This window comes from Kogia breviceps, chromosome 10, assembly GCF_026419965.1.
Source record: "Kogia breviceps isolate mKogBre1 chromosome 10, mKogBre1 haplotype 1, whole genome shotgun sequence".
Taxonomy (NCBI): domain Eukaryota; kingdom Metazoa; phylum Chordata; class Mammalia; order Artiodactyla; family Physeteridae; genus Kogia; species Kogia breviceps.
In genome coordinates, this window is record NC_081319.1 from 51,969,046 (window position 1) to 51,986,116 (window position 17,071).

At 36.0% G+C, this 17,071-nt stretch overlaps 1 protein-coding gene across 25 annotated transcripts in view; it reads left to right on the top strand.

The window, feature by feature from the left end:
- Window positions 1–17,071, top strand: part of CLASP2 (cytoplasmic linker associated protein 2) — a 181,024-nt gene that overhangs the window by 19,006 nt on the left and 144,947 nt on the right. For all 25 annotated transcript variants that reach the window (XM_067005787.1, XM_067005791.1, XM_067005788.1 and 22 more), the window contains exons 3-7: window positions 1,852–1,955; window positions 4,471–4,562; window positions 5,773–5,848; window positions 7,404–7,501; window positions 13,627–13,697. In XM_067005787.1, coding sequence (XP_066861888.1) covers window positions 1,852–1,955; window positions 4,471–4,562; window positions 5,773–5,848; window positions 7,404–7,501; window positions 13,627–13,697 — 441 coding nt within the window. The remainder of the gene's footprint in view (window positions 1–1,851; window positions 1,956–4,470; window positions 4,563–5,772; window positions 5,849–7,403; window positions 7,502–13,626; window positions 13,698–17,071) is intronic.

The following is a 17,071-nucleotide window of genomic DNA, read 5'->3' on the forward strand; positions in this document are numbered from 1 at the left end:
GATCTGAGTTCCCCAACCAGGGATCGAACCCGTGCTCCCTGCAGTGGAAGTACGGAGTCTTAACCACTGGACCACCAGAGAAGTCCCTTTATTTTCTTTTGGAGTTAAACTCTACCTCTTAGGAATGAAGTGTCTATTTTTTGTTTCATTATTGTTATGTGGTTGTTAATACACACACACACACACACACACACACACACACACACACACACACACACACACACACACACACACACACACACACACACACACACACACACACACACCCCCCACCTCAGTCACAAATAAATGGAAGTAGTTATGACTGTAGCCTAACACTACTTGTGTGACCTTGGTCAAAGTATTTAATTCCTCTGGGCCTTCTCTATCAAACGGGCCTACTCTGTTTCATAGGATTGTTATGAGGATTAAGTGAGATAATTCAGTGCTTAGTACATAATAATATCTAACATTTACTAGTGTTTAGTATTGTCTTCGGTCTGTCAGAAGCTATCAGAATGAGTCCCACAATAGCCAATCATGTAGATATAGATGAATTTCTCTAGTGTTAACAATACATCTAAACAAAATGAGGATTTATACTGTTTCAACTGACAGATACTTCAGTTGCCCCATGATTAGGCTTATGATTTTTATTGCAAGGACTTCGTTTTCTTACACAATCATTTCCTTGATTAAGCTTAGATTTTTGGATGATCTTTCCATTTTGCATGGTTGGCTTCTCACTCAAATCATTTTCTTCCAGAAGGATGTGTTCCTTCTTTCCTTAAATGTTGTTGATTATTATATCAGTTCTGGTTGTTATGTTATAGACAATGTTAACATTGCAGCATACGTTTGCATTACATTACATACACATTTAATTATATGTGTCTATAAATAAACTAGAGACACATTGAATGCTTTCCCAATGTCCTTCACTCTCTGAGTTGTTTACATATATTTCAGTAATCTTCTGAGGTGAGCACTGCTGCACATATTTATGGGTTGAGGAGATAAAGACAAAAAGATTAGTTTGGTCACACACATAGTAATACTACACTGAGTGGTAGTGGTAATTTAAGGGATTACAAAAAGATAATTTTGACTATGAGATGTTTTTGCCCTATGGGCTGACTTTAGAAACCATAACCTCAGTTCAAGCCCCCCTCCCGTTTCCTTCCCCCCACACCCAATACATGTGATTTCTTTGTGGTGCTTTGTTGATTTATAGTTACAGCAACCTGTTTCATGAAAACTCTCTTAAGAATGGACTCTAACTGCCTTTCCTGCCTCCTTTCATGGAATAGTGTCAAGGTCTTGGACATAGTAGAGAAAGACCTCAATCCCATGGACCCGTGCTTTGTTTTTGTCATTTGAGTAATATGTTGTACCTATAGAATAATACATATCAAGCATGTACAATTTAAAGAATAACTATAAAACCAACCCCTGCCTGTGCCCAGGTCAAAGAACTAGAGCTCTGCCAGTTCCTTATATGCTCCCTCTTCATTTCTTGATGACACCTCCCACCCTCTACCAGGGATGACTGCTGTCATGACCTTTGGGATAATCGCTCCCTGTTGGTCTGTAACGCTTAACCGTCTATATGTATCTCTAAAAAGAATAATATTAAGTTTTGCCTGTTTTTTGAACATTATTATTATAAGTGGATGTCATACTGTATGTATTCTTTTGAAACTTGCTTCTCATTTATTTTTGATTGGACTCATGAGTAAAGAACTTGAAACAATTTGCTTACCTCATAACTTTTCACTTATGGAAATAATTGATATTTGTAATTTTGTAAAATACAGTTTATAATGGAGATGAATTATAAATATTTATTCTTTTCCCCCTTAATTTCTCTAGTTATTGTAGCTTTAATAGACAGAATGGGAGATGCCAAAGACAAGGTTCGAGATGAAGCTCAGACTCTGATACTGAAGTTAATGGATCAAGTAGCACCACCTATGGTAGGCCTACATTTTAGAATTCAGATTTTGCTAATTAATGATTAAATAACAATAAAGATAGATGGTAATCACTGCAAGTCAGTAAAACCCCAGGGACATAAAAACTAACATTTTAAACAGTAAATTATTGCTAATGCTTTAAAGAAGTTGAAATTTTAGATAGTGTCAATATTTAACATTTTGATTTTTTTGCTTTCCTTTTTCTTATTTTTCTATTCTTTAATGCTTTTGCAAAAAGCTAACTCATAGATCTAAGTGATTTGACAATGTACTGATTATACTATTTGTTAGGATTTTCTGGTTTTTGCTACCTACAAACAATACAGTGTTCAGTGAGAAAGCTTATTTTGAGAACTACTGAATGTTATATGAATTTCTGCAACTCTTACTGAAACAAGGAGAAAATTTCTTATTTTAACAGATGGTTACTAATTATATAAGGCATACATTAGATGATGGTGACCTGTGTTTTATGAATATGGTAGAAAAAAATTGCCCTTACGGACGTATTTTGAAAGAGGAGTAAAAATAAATTAACACGTAAACAAGGATTTAAAGAGTAGCTCATGTTGGGGGCTTCCCTAGTGGCACAGTGGTTGAGAATCCGCCTGCCAAGGCAGGGGACACGGGTTCGAGCCCTGGTCCAGGAAGATCCCACATGCCGCAAAGCGCCTAAGCCCGTGCACCACAACTACTGAGCCCATGTGCCACAACTACTGAAGCCCACATGCCTAGAGCCCGTGCTCCGCAACAAGAGAAGCCACCACAATGAGAAGCCTGTGCACCACAACAAAGAGTAGCCCCCGCTCACCACAACTAGAGAAAGCCCTTGTGCAGCAACGAAGGCCCATTGAAGCCAAAAATAAATAAATAAATTTATTTTTTTAAAAAATAAAGAGTAGGGGCTTCCCTGGTGGCGCAGTGGTTGAGAATCCGCCTGCCGATGCAGGGGATACGGGTTCGTGCCCCGGTCCGGGAAGATCCCACATGCCGCGGAGAGGCTGGGCCCGTGAGCCATGGCCGCTGAGCCTGTGCTTCCGGAGCCTGTGCTCCACAACGGGAGAGGCCACAACAGTGAGAGGCCCGCGTACCACAAAAAAAAAAATAAATAAAAAAAAATAAAGAGTAGCTCATGTTAAGTGGGAAAAAAAATCAGAATTTACAAAATATAGTGATACTATGTGTTATCATTTAAAATACAGTTTAAGAATTGTATTACATATGTTTTATTAAAAATCCAAATAGTATTGAAAGTAAACTTCCTCAGATTTTTTATACTGTAGAGTATAAAGATATGTATATAATCCTTATAATTTGATGGGTATCCTTTGACACTTGCTTAGCAGTTCAAATTTTAACTTTTTTTTTTTTGGCGGTACGTGGCCCTCTCACTGTTGTGGCCTCTCCCGTTGCGGAGCACAGGCTCCGGACGTGCAGGCTCAGCGGCCATGGCTCACGGGCCCAGCCACTCCGCGGCATGTGGGATCTTCCCGGACCGGGGCACGAACCCGTGTCCCCCGCATCGGCAGGCAGATTCTCAACCACTGCGCCTCCAGGGAAGCCCTTAACTTGTTTTTGACATGCTGTTATTATGAGTACTGTAAAGAGCATCCTTGTACATGTGTCTTTGGACATAAATGTAATTATAGAACAGAGTTCCAGAGATAGTGTTGCTGGATCAGGTTGTTCACATTTAAGACTTTTTTGGTAAACTTACAAGTTACCCTTCAGAAAGTTTGGCAGAGGAAATAATATTAGTAGAACTAATATAGAGTCCAGGGAGAATAGAGCCCAGGAGTAGGGGTTTGTGTGTATGTGTGAGAGTATGTGTGTATGTACACATTAATTTAGTAAATGGTAAGGGTGGTGTTTCTTAAATGTGGAGAAAGGATTGATTGGGACAATTGGCTATATGTTTAGAAAAACAAAGTTGAATTCCTTCTTATAACAAACCCATATAATTGTTTTAGATTGTTTGTATAGGTTTATCTATGCTTTTTTTTAAAAAAAAAAGATTATAGTGGATAACAATAGAATGATTATGTTTCTGTATTTGGATCCAGTGTTAAAAGGAAAAAACCCCTGAATTATAAAAAACTGAAAAAGCCTGTTCCATGTGACAGTCTGTACTAGTTGCTAGGCAACATTGGACCTTTTAAATGCTTGCAATACTACTAGGCTTATAATGGTAACATTGTTATTGACGGTTTCTAAAGTTTAGAAGAAATTATATGTTGTTGTAAATTTTAAGGTTTTTAAATGTTGGACACAGTTTTTCTGAGAATAATTGAAATCTAAAGTGAAAGATATAAAATAAAAATTAAAAATGTGATTAAGATATTTAAAAATGGGTGAGAGCAGCATCAGTGCAAATTTGGCTTAGAAAAACTTGTAGAGAAATCTGTGGGAAAATTTAGCTACCAGTAAGGTTGGTTGTACAGTTGAGAATAGATAAAAGATTGTAACATGAGTAATTTAATTTTTTGTTATACATGTTTACTTTTCTTTCAAATAGTACATTTGGGAACAGTTGGCTTCTGGTTTTAAGCACAAGAATTTTCGATCTCGAGAAGGCATGTGTCTGTGTCTTATTGAAACATTAAACATGTAAGTTTTATGATTACTGGAGTATGTTTTTCATTTTTCTAAAAAAAAAAGCAAAATCCATTTCACAAAGCTCAAGGAAAGCTATGGAAATAACAAATTTTAAATAGTTATTAATTTATCTCTGGCACCAGAGTTTTTTTATTTGATAGCTTTATCTGTTAATTTTTTTGTATGTATGTTGTTATCTTTCATGTTGTTAATTTAGAATTATTAGTCATTGATAAGAAGAGTTTCTTTTTTTCTCTTTAATATGTTAATAGTTGCCACCCAAATAGATGGTCATATAACAAATGTACTGATATAACTTAGGATCTACCTCTGTTCTGGACCCAGTTTGGAAGTTTTTTAAACTCAGTGGTATTTCAACAATTGTAGCTATTTTCCCCAGCCCCCTTTTGCCAGTTGGCCCTAGGTTTTCTAGAGCAGTGCAGGTGGTTACCAAAATCATAGACTGAATAAGATTCCCCCAGGTAACCAGACAGTGAAGCTGACAGCAGTGTGCAGAGCTCTGACAGCATAGATGCCACAGAGCTCAGAACTCCAGCCTGAAGAAATTGTAAACTAGGGCTTTTGTTCTCTTTCTGGATTATTTTTTCAAGTTCTGTGCAACAAGATAGGTAATATATAGTAGCTTTCAACTTTTTTGTAGTGTTACTTCCTTTTCTCTAACTATACCTTCATTTTATTTTCTTTTACTCCTCTATGGTCCTTTCTGCCATCTAGAGCTTGTAAGTGCATTCAGTCTGCACAACTTTCATGGTTTTTGGCTGTCTTGTCATTTGCTTTCAACCCATGACCTCATCAAAATATTAATAAGCATAAATAAAGATCTTTTAATTTACTTATTGTACTGGAATGCAAATTTGTTTGAGACCCAGAGTCTAAAAAAACAGTATTTTAATGCAAAAACTCAGATTTTGTAAGTGATTGATAGGTTGCTACGTTTAAGAGTGCCATTGGTTGAACATTTTGCTCTGTTGGATCATGTGTTGACAGTTTTCATTGTCAGTCATGATTATTCAGTTTTACATATCTCACATTGTTTAGAATTAGGTTTTGCTGTGTCTCATATCCTTCATATTTTAATGATGTGTGCCCATGCTATCCACCATATTTGTCTTATTGAGACAGATAAAAGTATAAGGATATTTTGTTTACTGTTTGATTAAAACCAAATTCTCTTTATTTTTTTTTTTCAAATTATATTTAGTTTTGGGGCTCAGCCACTAGTCCTCAGCAAGTTGGTACCACATTTGTGTATCCTATTTGGAGATTCCAACAGTCAGGTAAAATTTTATCTACATTTAAGCACTGACTAATTTTTTAGCCGCCTCTTATTTTCTAATGCTCTTATTCCATTTTTAAAAAGAAGGGAGAGGGTGGAGAGGGGTGGTAAAATCAAGATTCCACTTCATTTTTTCCTTTTAAAGTCTACCACATTTAGTTTTTAAGAATACACTATATTCACAAATGTAGCTTAAGTTTGTTAGCTGTTTGGCTAGTATTAAGGATAGATGGGACTTAAAGGATAGTTCTTGAGTTTGAAAGATTGAGTAACAAAGAACCTGAATTTCCTTCTCTAGTCCTCCTATAAGCTAATTGTGAGGGCAGATTGTCAGCTTCCTTTTCATTCCTGCATAACAACTTTTGCAACAGTCATAACCCTGTTTGTGCCAGTGGTATATCACTTGTTGGAAATTTCATTCCCTGAGCTTCAAATACTATAAGCATAATACAGGGGTGTGTTCTGGACCTTGTCCTTTGTGGTGGAGTTGAATCTTGGCTGTAATCCTTTTGGCACAGCTTGGGCATTTGGAATGACCCTGGATATTTCCCTGCTTTTAGGCCCTAGCTCCGCCTCTAGAGGTTTGTAGAGAGTTCTGCTGTCTCTTCATTTGCCCTTCGACAGTGAGCTATGCAAAGGAACTAAAAGCTGTCTTCCACATTCCTGTCTTTAGGCCACATTTATTTTTTCTTTTAATTGTGGTAAAATATTCACAACATAAAATTTACCATTTCAGCCTTTTTAAAGTGTACAGTTCATTGGCAGTAAGTACACTGACATTGTTGTGCAGCCATCACCACCACCCATCTCCAGAACTTTTTCATCTTCCCAAGCTGAAGCTCTCTACCTATTAAACAATAACTCCTCATTTCCCCCAGTCCTTCAGCTCTTGGTGGCCACGTTTTACTTTCTCTCTAAATGAATTTGACTACTCATAAACGTGGAACCATACGGTATTTGTCCTTTTGTATCTGGCATATTACACTTAGCATAGTGTCTTCACGGTTCATCCATGTTGTAGCATGTGTCAGAATTTCCCTCCATTCCTGTTTAAGGCTGAATAATATACCATTGTATGTATATACCACATCTTGTTTATCCATTCATCCATGGATAGACATTTGGGTTGTTTCCACCTTTTGTCTATTGTGAATAATGATGCTGTGAACATTGGTGTATAATTATCTGTTTGCTTTCAGGCCACATTCTTGAAAGGCAGTTTTATTCTACGAAAATATGTTAACCATGATAATGATTTGTACTCATATAGTTACTATCAGTTCTTTATACAATATTATTACAAATAGAAGATTTTTTTAAAGCCAGATTTATTTACATGTTTCTTAGATTTCTGTAAAACTTTTACAAGGTTTCTCTAGAGGTTTCTTGGCAGGTCATCTTGGTTTTTGTTAATGACCTGCCATAATCTCCCAGGGGTTTAGAGGCATTAAAACCAACTTGGAGCTTCAAGTTGGTCTGTGAATTTAATGTTACCTTGAGGTGAAGTATTTTATTGTGTCTCATGTAAGTTTTTAAAGTTCTGAATTATTTGGCAGGTTAGAGATGCTGCAATATTGGCTGTGGTGGAGATTTATAGACATGTGGGAGAGAAAGTGAGAGTGGACCTTTATAAGAGAGGAATTCCCCTTCCTAGGTAAGTCTTGCTAAATTTATTTTTTTGCCAATGCTTTTAAAGGTTTTAATTTCATGTGCTTATTTAAAAAAGGTTCAATTTTCTGGAATGCTTTAATATTCAAAAGATATAAAAGGACATATAGGTTATTACTGTTTAAAAAATTCTTAAGATTCTATACTGTTCTAGACAGGATAGTATAATGAACCTCATGTAACTATTATCCATCTTCAATAACTAACTTGTGGAAAGTTTTGTTTGTTACACCTTTACCTACTTAGTCTTGTCCTGTATTATTTTCAAGCAGATCCAACTTATAACATTTCATCTGTAATTATTAAATATATTTCTTTTCATTTTATTTTTTATTTTTTTTCACTGAAGTATAGTTGATTTACAGTGTTTCAGGTTTACAGCAAAGTGATTTAGTTTATATGTTTATATGTGTAATGTTTAGTTTATATGCATGTATATAATCTTTTTCAGATTCTGTGCCATTATAGGTTATTACAAGGGATTGACTATAATTCCCTGTGCTATACAGTAGGTCCTTTTTGTTATTCATTATATTTCTAAAGGGAAAAAAAATTTTTTTCCAATCACAACACAATGCAATCATCATACCTTACATTTTTTTGCAAATAATTCTGTAATATCAAATATCCAGTTAGGGTTCAAATTTTCATAAATGTCATAATGTTTTATAAATGTTGTATGTATATATTTTAATAGTTTGTTTGAATCAGTATACAGATAAAGTCCAACAATTAGTTGATATGTATTACAAGGCTGTTTAAATCTTTGTGTACCCCCAAATACTTTTTTCCTTGTGTTTTATTTGTTGAATAAGTTGGGTAGTTTACCCTGAAAGGTTTCCCATATCCTGGATATTACTAATTCTTTTCCTGTGGTGTGGTTTAATGTGTTCTTCTGTCTTTATATCCTGTAAATTGGTAGTTGGATATATAGGCTTGATCAGATTTTCGGTGGGGGGTGGCAGGAGGAGCAAGACTACTTCATAGGTGCTGGTGTGTTCTATTTACATAAGTCTCATCAGATCTGGCTGCCTCTCTTACCACGTAGATTATTTCCAGTATGAATTATTTTTAAGGTAATAAGGTCGTCTAAAAAATATGCATTTTGTTTACTTATTTATTCATTTGCTTTCTACTTCCAGGGTTAAAAAGAATTTTATTTGAATAAATTCTGTATCATTTAATGAAAGAAATGGTATTAACGTATATTGATATATTTTGTGTATGTATATATGTTACATTATATATTTTTAAATTTATATTGAGATTATTTTTTTTTTAAAGTATTTAGAAGTTTTGTTCAATTTTGACATTCATACAGAATAGTGCATAAATTGTAAGTATGTAGCTCTGTAAGTTATCACAAAGTGAATACACACATGTATCTCCCACACAGGTGAAGAAGTAGAACATTACAACATTCCAGAATCCTCCCCAAATCTTTCTTAATCCTTGTCTTTTCTCTCTTTCCCAGAAGTAACCATAATCCTGACTCTATCACCATATGTTAGTTTTGCCTCTGTTTGAATTTTATATAAATGAAAACATATAGTGTATACTTTTTGTGTCTTGTTTCTTTCAGTTAACATTATCTCTTTAAGATTCATTTGGGTTGTTGGATGCAGCTATAGTTGTTCATTTTCATTGCCTTATAGTTCTCCTTTGTATGAGTAGGTCATACTTTATGAATCCATACTGTTGATGGACTTCTGAGTTATTTTCATTTTTTAGCATTTATGAATTAATGTTGTTAGAAACATTCTTATGCATGTCTTTTGGTATACTTATGTATTTGTTCTCTTGGAATATATTTGAATGGATTTGCTGGGCCATAGGGTATGTTTACCTTTAGTTTATATTCATAGACAGTTTTCCAAAGTGGCTGGAATATTGGATGATTTCATTTATATGAAATGGCCAGATATGGCAAATCTATAGAAAGGAAGTTAGATTAATGGTTGCGTAGGACTGAGGAAATTGGGAGAAATGGGGAGTGACTGCTAATGCATACAGGGTTGTTTTTTGGGATGATGATGATGTTCTGAAATTGATTGTGTACATCTCTGGTTTTATATTAAAAACCATTGAATTGTGCACTTTAAAGGGGTGAATTATATGGTATGAGTTTTATCTCAATAATTGGCTGTTATAAAAAAAGGTAAGTTCTGAGATACCTAATTACCTCTTTTTTCATATTGTACTTGCGATTTATTGTTGTGACTCTAAACTTAAATATGGACTTTGGATAGAGTTGCTTTTCCAATTTTATCCTAGTGCTTTACTGTTCTCTATCCTTATCCTGAATCAGAACCTTCCAGAGCTTTACAGACCTCTATTCTTTGGCCTCCTAAGTTGTGTTTTGGGTATTCCAGCCTCTGTTGTATTTGCCTTCTGTTGAATTTCCTAAATTCTTTTTCTTCCTGAATTACTTAAGAGATCCCAGTCTCTTCTTTCTACTCTTACATTGTTCCTTCCCTCCTTTTCCATCAGATTATATGTGTAATGATCCTCCATTATGAATAAGCTTGTTTTTCTAAATAGCTGTATTATTATTTTATAATAGCTTTTTATTATTTCTTTTTCCTTTCTTTCTCCCTGTTACTGTTATATTTGCCTGGTCTTTCAGTTGACCCCTCTTCCCATTAAAGCTGCCTGTATCTGCATTCCTTGCTGTATATTTTGTCTGTCCCACCTCAATTCCTTACCAATCCTCTTTTCTCTCAGAGCTTCCAGCCGTTAGTTTCCTACTTCCTTTTTGCTACTGAATAGCTAGCTGAGTGTTAATTTCATGCTTCTTAACATCTTGTTCTGCCTTTTTCCCAGAGAGCTTTCCTAAATCCTCTCCTTTCTGTTTCTGGGCTGTGTGTGGTCTTCATTCTGAAGTTCCATCTTCCAATTCCAGTTTTCCCTCCCCTGTCTCATCTTGTCCATCTTGTCTCTGGGCAGCCTGTCTAGTGTCTGCTCAATTCTCTGGAAGGTAACTACTTTGTAGGATGAAGGGACCTGTATCTTTTGACTGCAGTGCTTTCATATGTGTGAATATTTGTTGAATTTAATGGGGGTAAGAGCTGAGGTTAAGGTTTAGAAATTCCATTATAATGAATTCCTAGAAGGTTTTCAACTAAAAGAAATTTTTTTAGACCAAGCAGTATTTTCATCCTCAATTTACAAGTAAAAAGTGACAGGATGTGGACCAAGGCTTAACTAAGGTTTTAGAAGTAAAATCATGACAGAACCATTGATGTGAGAAAAACATTTGGCAATTAACGACTTAACCCAAATCTCTAAGTCATAATTTAAGAATCATAGTGGGACTTACCTGGTGGCACAGTGGTTAAGAATCCGCCTGCCACTGCAGGGGACACAGATTCGAGCCCTGGTCCAGGAAGATCCCACGTGCCACAGAGCAATTAATCCCGTGTGCCACAACTACTGAGCCTGTGCTCTAGAGCCCACCTGCCGCAACTGCTGCAGCCCGCGTGCCTAGAGCCCATGCTCCACAACAAGAGAAGCCACTGCAATGAGAAGCCTGTGCACCTCAACGAAGAGTAGCCCCAGCTTGCCGCAACTAGAGAAAGCCTGTGTGCAGCAACAAAGACTTAATGCAGCCATAAATAAATAAATAAATTTAAGAAAAAAGAATAAATCATAGCATGATATAATATTGGAAAGTAAAAAATAGTGCTGTCAGCATGATCCCATGATCATGGTCTGAAAAAAATTTATATATAAATATAAAACATCGGAAAGCGTGCAGTTAAATAAGTTCTCTGGATGGTGGGATGGTGGGATTTGTTCCTGTTTATATTTCCTAATTTTCTTCTATAATGAGTATACATTGCTTTTGTAATAAGAAACTTTTTTTTAAAGTGATAGTAGAAGTGTATTATTCTGAATATAAAATCAGAAGTGCTAATAGAATTGCTGTTGAATTAAAATAGGTTAACAGGAAAAACATCAGATTATCTGTCATCAGCATCACTTTAATTTCTGACATATTTCATTGTTTTTATGTTTGCCTTAAGTTTCCGTAGCATGATTTTTATGTACTTTTAAAAAAATGTCTTGGTTACTGAGTAGATTCATTATAAGGTTGGAACTAAAGTATTGGGTTGGCCAAAAAGTGTCTTTGGTTTTTAAGTAAAAATAAAAGACACATTTTAAAATTTCACCAAGAACTTTATTGAACAGCGTACTCACCCTTTTGTTCTACTATCTTCTGCCATTTTTCAGGCAACTTCATAATTCCATCTTGCCAAAACTTTTTATCTTTCTGAGCAAAGAACTGTTCCAGGTGCCTTTTACAGTCTTCCAGGGAGTGGACATTTTTTCTATTAAGAAAATTTTGTAAAGACCTAAATAAATGAAAATCCAAAGGTGCAATGTCTGGTGAATACAGCAGATGAATCAGAACTTCCCAGCCAAACTGTAACAGTTTTTGCCTAGTCATCAAAGAAACATGAGGTCTTATGTTATCCTGATGGAAGATCATGCGTTTTCCGGTTTTTTTTGTTTTTTTTATTTGGCGGTAGGCAGGCCTCTTACTGTTGTGGCCTCTCCCGTTGCGGAGCATAGGCTCCGGAGGCGCAGGCTCAGCAGCCATGGCTCACGGGCCCAGCCGCTCCGCGGCATGTGGGATCTTCCCGAACCGGGGCACGAACCCATGTCCCCTGCATTGGCAGGTGGACTCTCAACCACTGCGCCACCAGGGAAGCCCCAGATCATGCGTTTTCTTTTGTCGCTTTTCGTCGAGTGCTGCTTTCAGTTGGTCTAATTGGGAGCAGTACTCGTTGGAATTAATCATTTGGTTTTCTGGAAGGAGCTCATAATATAAGACTCCCTTCCAGTCCCACCATATACACAGCATCACCTTCTTTGGATGAAGACCAGCCTTTGGTGTGGTTGGTGGTGGTTCATTTTACTTGTCCACGATCTCTTCCATTCCACATTATTGTATGGTATCCACTTGCCATCGCCCATCACAATTCGTTTTAAAAATGGAACGTTTTCATTACGTTTAAGTAGAGAATCGCGTGCAGAAATACGGTCAAGAAGGTTTTTTTTCGCTTAACTCATGTGAAACGCAGACATCAAAGTGATTAACATAATCAAACTGGTACAAATGATTTTCAGTGCTTGATTTGGATATTTTGAGTATGTCGGCTCTCTCCTGTGTTGAGAACAATGTTGATTGGTCTCCATTAATGTCTCGATTTGATCGCTGTCAACTTCAACTGGTCTGCCTGACTGTGGAGCATAGTTCAACAAGAAATCTCCCGCATGAAACTTCACAAACCACTTTTGACACGTTCGATCAGTCACAGCACCTTCTCCATACACTGCCCAAATCTTTTTTTTTGCATTTCAGTTGCATTTTTACTTTCTTGAAATAATAAAGCATAATATGCCAAAAATGTTGCTTTTTTTCCTTCCATCTTCAATATTAAAATGGCTACACAAAAATTCACCAATTTTGATGTCCTTTTTTAAATGCACGCTGGTATAACAGCTGTCACATAAAGTCTAACAAAATTGTTTTGAATGAAGTTAAAGACAACTAAGTGCTATTAGAGCCATCGTGTGGAAAAAACCTAATGAACCTTTTGGCCAACCCGATATTTTTGATGGGTTTGGGGAAATAATTTTATGATGAAAATATGAAACTGCTTTGTGTGAAAGTTATCTTTTTTAAAAAACTGAGGTATAGTTGATGGTACAATATTATATAAGTTTCGGGGGTACAACATAGTGATTCACAATTTTTAAAGGTTATATTCCATTTATGGTTATAAAATATTGGCTGTATTCCCTGTGTTGTACTATATATCCTTGTAGCTTACTTATTTCATACATCGTAAACCCCTACCCTTGAAGGTTACCTTTTCACAAATATACCTGCGAGTGTGTAGAGTGCTACCTGTGTTTGAATGCTTTGCCCTACTGAAGAGATGCATTTTGTGTCTGCTTTCAATGAGTTAATTGTAAAAGAGAGTTGTATAGAGCTAACTGAATCTTTGGAATTGTTTTTTCTCAGGGAGATGGTGAAGGAAATTTGTTTCTAATTAAAACTGTATGTAAAACAAACAAATAAAATTTATTCTTTATTCCCAGATTAGAAATGATACTTGCCAAATTTGATGAAGTGCAAAATTCAGGTGGTATGATTTTGAGTGCCTGCAAAGGTAAGAATAATTAAGTTATTCCAGTTCTCAAACATTTCTAAGATTATTTAGCAAAGTTTTAGACACTAAAATATGTCTTCAAGTCAACTATTATATCACTGATTCAGCAGATTTGACTTTGTGGCTTAAAACTTGTTTAGGATAACAAAGTCTTTACATCCTGCTGATCATTACCTATCCTCTGACTATTTTGGAGTAAGTGAAAATTTAATAATGGGTTAATTGTGTAAAATGATACTATTCTTTTGCCTTATATTTGGTATCTTCTGAGTTAAAGATATGATGACCCTCTTGCCTTCTATGTTCTGTACACAAAATGTGTTTATTACTCCCAGAGTAATTGTGTTTTTTTTAATTTATTTTTTTAATTGAAGTATAGTTGATTTACAGAGTTGCGTTAATTTCTGCTGTATAGCACAGTGACTCAGTATATACATATATGCTTTTTTTTTGGCTGCGTTGGGTCTTTGTTGCTGCGCACAGGCTTTCTCTAATTGCGTTGAGCAGGGGCTACTCTTCACTGTGGTGCACGGGCTTCTTATTGTGGTGGCCTCTCTTGTTACAGAGCACAGGCTCTAGGCGCACGGGCTTCAGTAGTTGTGGCATGTGAGCTCAGTAGTTGTGGCTCGTGGGCTCTAGAGCACAGGCTCAGTAGTTGTGACGCACGGGCTTAGTTGCTCCGCGGCATGTGGGATCTTCCCGGACCAGGGCTCGAACCCGTGTCCCCTGCATTGGCAGGCGGATTCTTAACCACTGAACCACCAGGGAAGTCCTCTACATTCTTTCTTATTTTCTTTTCCATGATGGTTTATCCCAGGATATTGAATATAGTTCCCTGTGCTATACAGTAGGACCTTGTTGTTTATTCATTCCATATATAATAGTTTTTATCTACTAACCCCAACTTCCCAATCCATCCCTTCCCCACCTCCCATCCCCCTTTGTAACCACAAGTCTGTTCTCTCTGTCTGTGAGTCTGTTTCTGTTTCATAGATAGGTTCATTTGTGCCATATTTTAGATTCCACATATAAGTGATATCAACGGTATTTGTCTTTCTCTTTCTGACTTCACTTATTATGATAATCTATAGTTGCATCCATGTTGCTGCAAATGACATTATTTCGTTCATTTTATGGCTGAGTAGTATTCCATCATATATATGTACCACATCTTCTTTATCCATTCACCTGTCGATGGACATTTAGGTTGCTTTCACTGTAGACTTTTTAATGATGGCCATTCTGACTGTTGTGAGGTGGTACCTCATTGTAGTTTTGATTTGCATTTCTCTAATAATTAGTGATGTTGAGCATCTTTTCGTGTGCCTCTTGGCCATCTGTATTGTATGTCTTCTTTAGAGAAATATCTGTTTAGGTCTTCTGCCTATTTTTTGATTGGGTTTTTTTGTTTGTTTTTGTTGAGTTGTATGAGCTGTTTGTATATTTTGGAAATTAAGCCCTTGTTGGTTGCATCGTTTGCAATTATTTTCTCCCATTCCATATGTTGTCTTTTTCTGTGTGTGTGTGTGTGTGTGTGTGTGTGTGTGTGTGTGTGTTATTTTTTAATGGTTTCCTTTGCTGTGCCAAAGCGTGTAAGTTTGATTAGGTCCCATTTGTTTATTTTTGTTTTTATTTCTATTGCCTTGGGAGACTGACCTAAGAAAACATTGGTATGATTTATGTCAGAGAATGTTTTGCCTATGATCCCAGAGTAATTGTTTTAGTTAGATGCTTTTAGTAGAAATTGTAGGGTTGATTACTCTGTTACACCTATGTGTAGAGTATCAGTGATCATACTAGTGAAGAGACACAGCCATAGGAACTTCACCAGTGTAATCATTTTTGGCTTCTTAATTAGAATGAGACCAAATTGGAATTCAAGGAGGTTTGGAGTTGGTATCTGCATTTATTTGATTTTGTGGTTGCTCTTCTCTTTGTAAGGTTGCTAAATTGTGTTTGGTCTTATTGGGTAGAATTTACCTTCAATCCTTAAGTATTAATTAACCATATATGTGAAGAATATATTCTATTTCCAGAGATAGGTGGTTTTTCTACCTGGGAAAGTAGGTTCATATTAAAGATAGTATGCTTAGCTTAGTAATGTGCATGATGTTGGAGAAAAAATTTGGTGTATGAGTTGTTATAGTCAAATAATAGGAAAGCTAGTTACTAATATAATTTGGTTCTCTTTTGCTGGATAAACCAAGACCAAGCCTTGTTGTATTTCAGGAAGGCAGATGGAGTGAGAGAACTTAGTGTTAAAAAGATTGTGTCTACCCTAATCTAAACTTAGTTACAGAAGCATAAATTAACTTCAGCATTACCAATCCTCACCCTGATTGCCAGCTGTTTCTCACTCCTCTTCTCTAAATAGAAGGTGTTTTAAGTACCTTGTCCTTATTTTTCCAGCTGTTACCACTGTCCATTTCCATAGAAACCAGAAACAGCAAGAAGATGGAGAATTGTTAAAATTCCTTGAATTAAGACTTGTGTGTTTTCATATCATTTACACTACATACTCATTTATGTATTCCAAACTATGTAGTTACAGCCCTATGAAGAAAAGCATAATGCGTACTGAAAATTTAAGATATTATTTGGACATGGTTTATTTTGAAAGTATTGTCCTTGTATTTTGTGAGGTTATTTCTGTTACCTTCAAAATAGAAGATTTTTTTTGTTTCCTATTCTTTTAGCTCCCGTTTCTTTTTCTTTTCATTATCTCTCCACAAACAGGGATGTTTGGGGTTAGTATCTGGCATTTATTTCTCTTGGAGAGAGTTTTCAGAAACCTTTCTGTTTTTGGAGATTATAATCTGAATACTGCAAGTATAGTCAAATGTGAACGTTAAAGTCTATAATATACTTATTGGTGTGTAAAAATTGGTCATGATGATTTTGATGACAGTATTAAGCTGTCATTGAAAAATACTTTAATGGCTCTGTTAATAAGGGATGAGACTAGAAGAGGAAAGCTCATTTATCATGTTGGTAGTTTCCAGGGCCCAAGCCTCTTTTTCCCCCTTGTCTTTATTCTCTTTCAGTGATTTAATCCAGCCCCAAAGCTTCAAATGGTAACTATTTGCTGATGACTCCTAAATATGTAGTTCTAGCCCTCATTTATCTCTCTGCGCTCTAGATCTGGGAGCCTGTGGCCTCGACAACATTTCCATTTGGATGTCTAAGAGACATCTCAGGCTTAACAGGTCCAAAAGTTAAAGACTGTTGTCTCTTCCTTTCCCTCAAAACTGTTCTTCCCCCAGTTTACCCATTTCAGTCATTGGCACCACCATCAGCTCAGGCTAGGAAATTTCCTGATTAGAATTAGTTAGCATTGATCTCCCATTCTAACTAGTCATTTTTGCCTCTGAAAT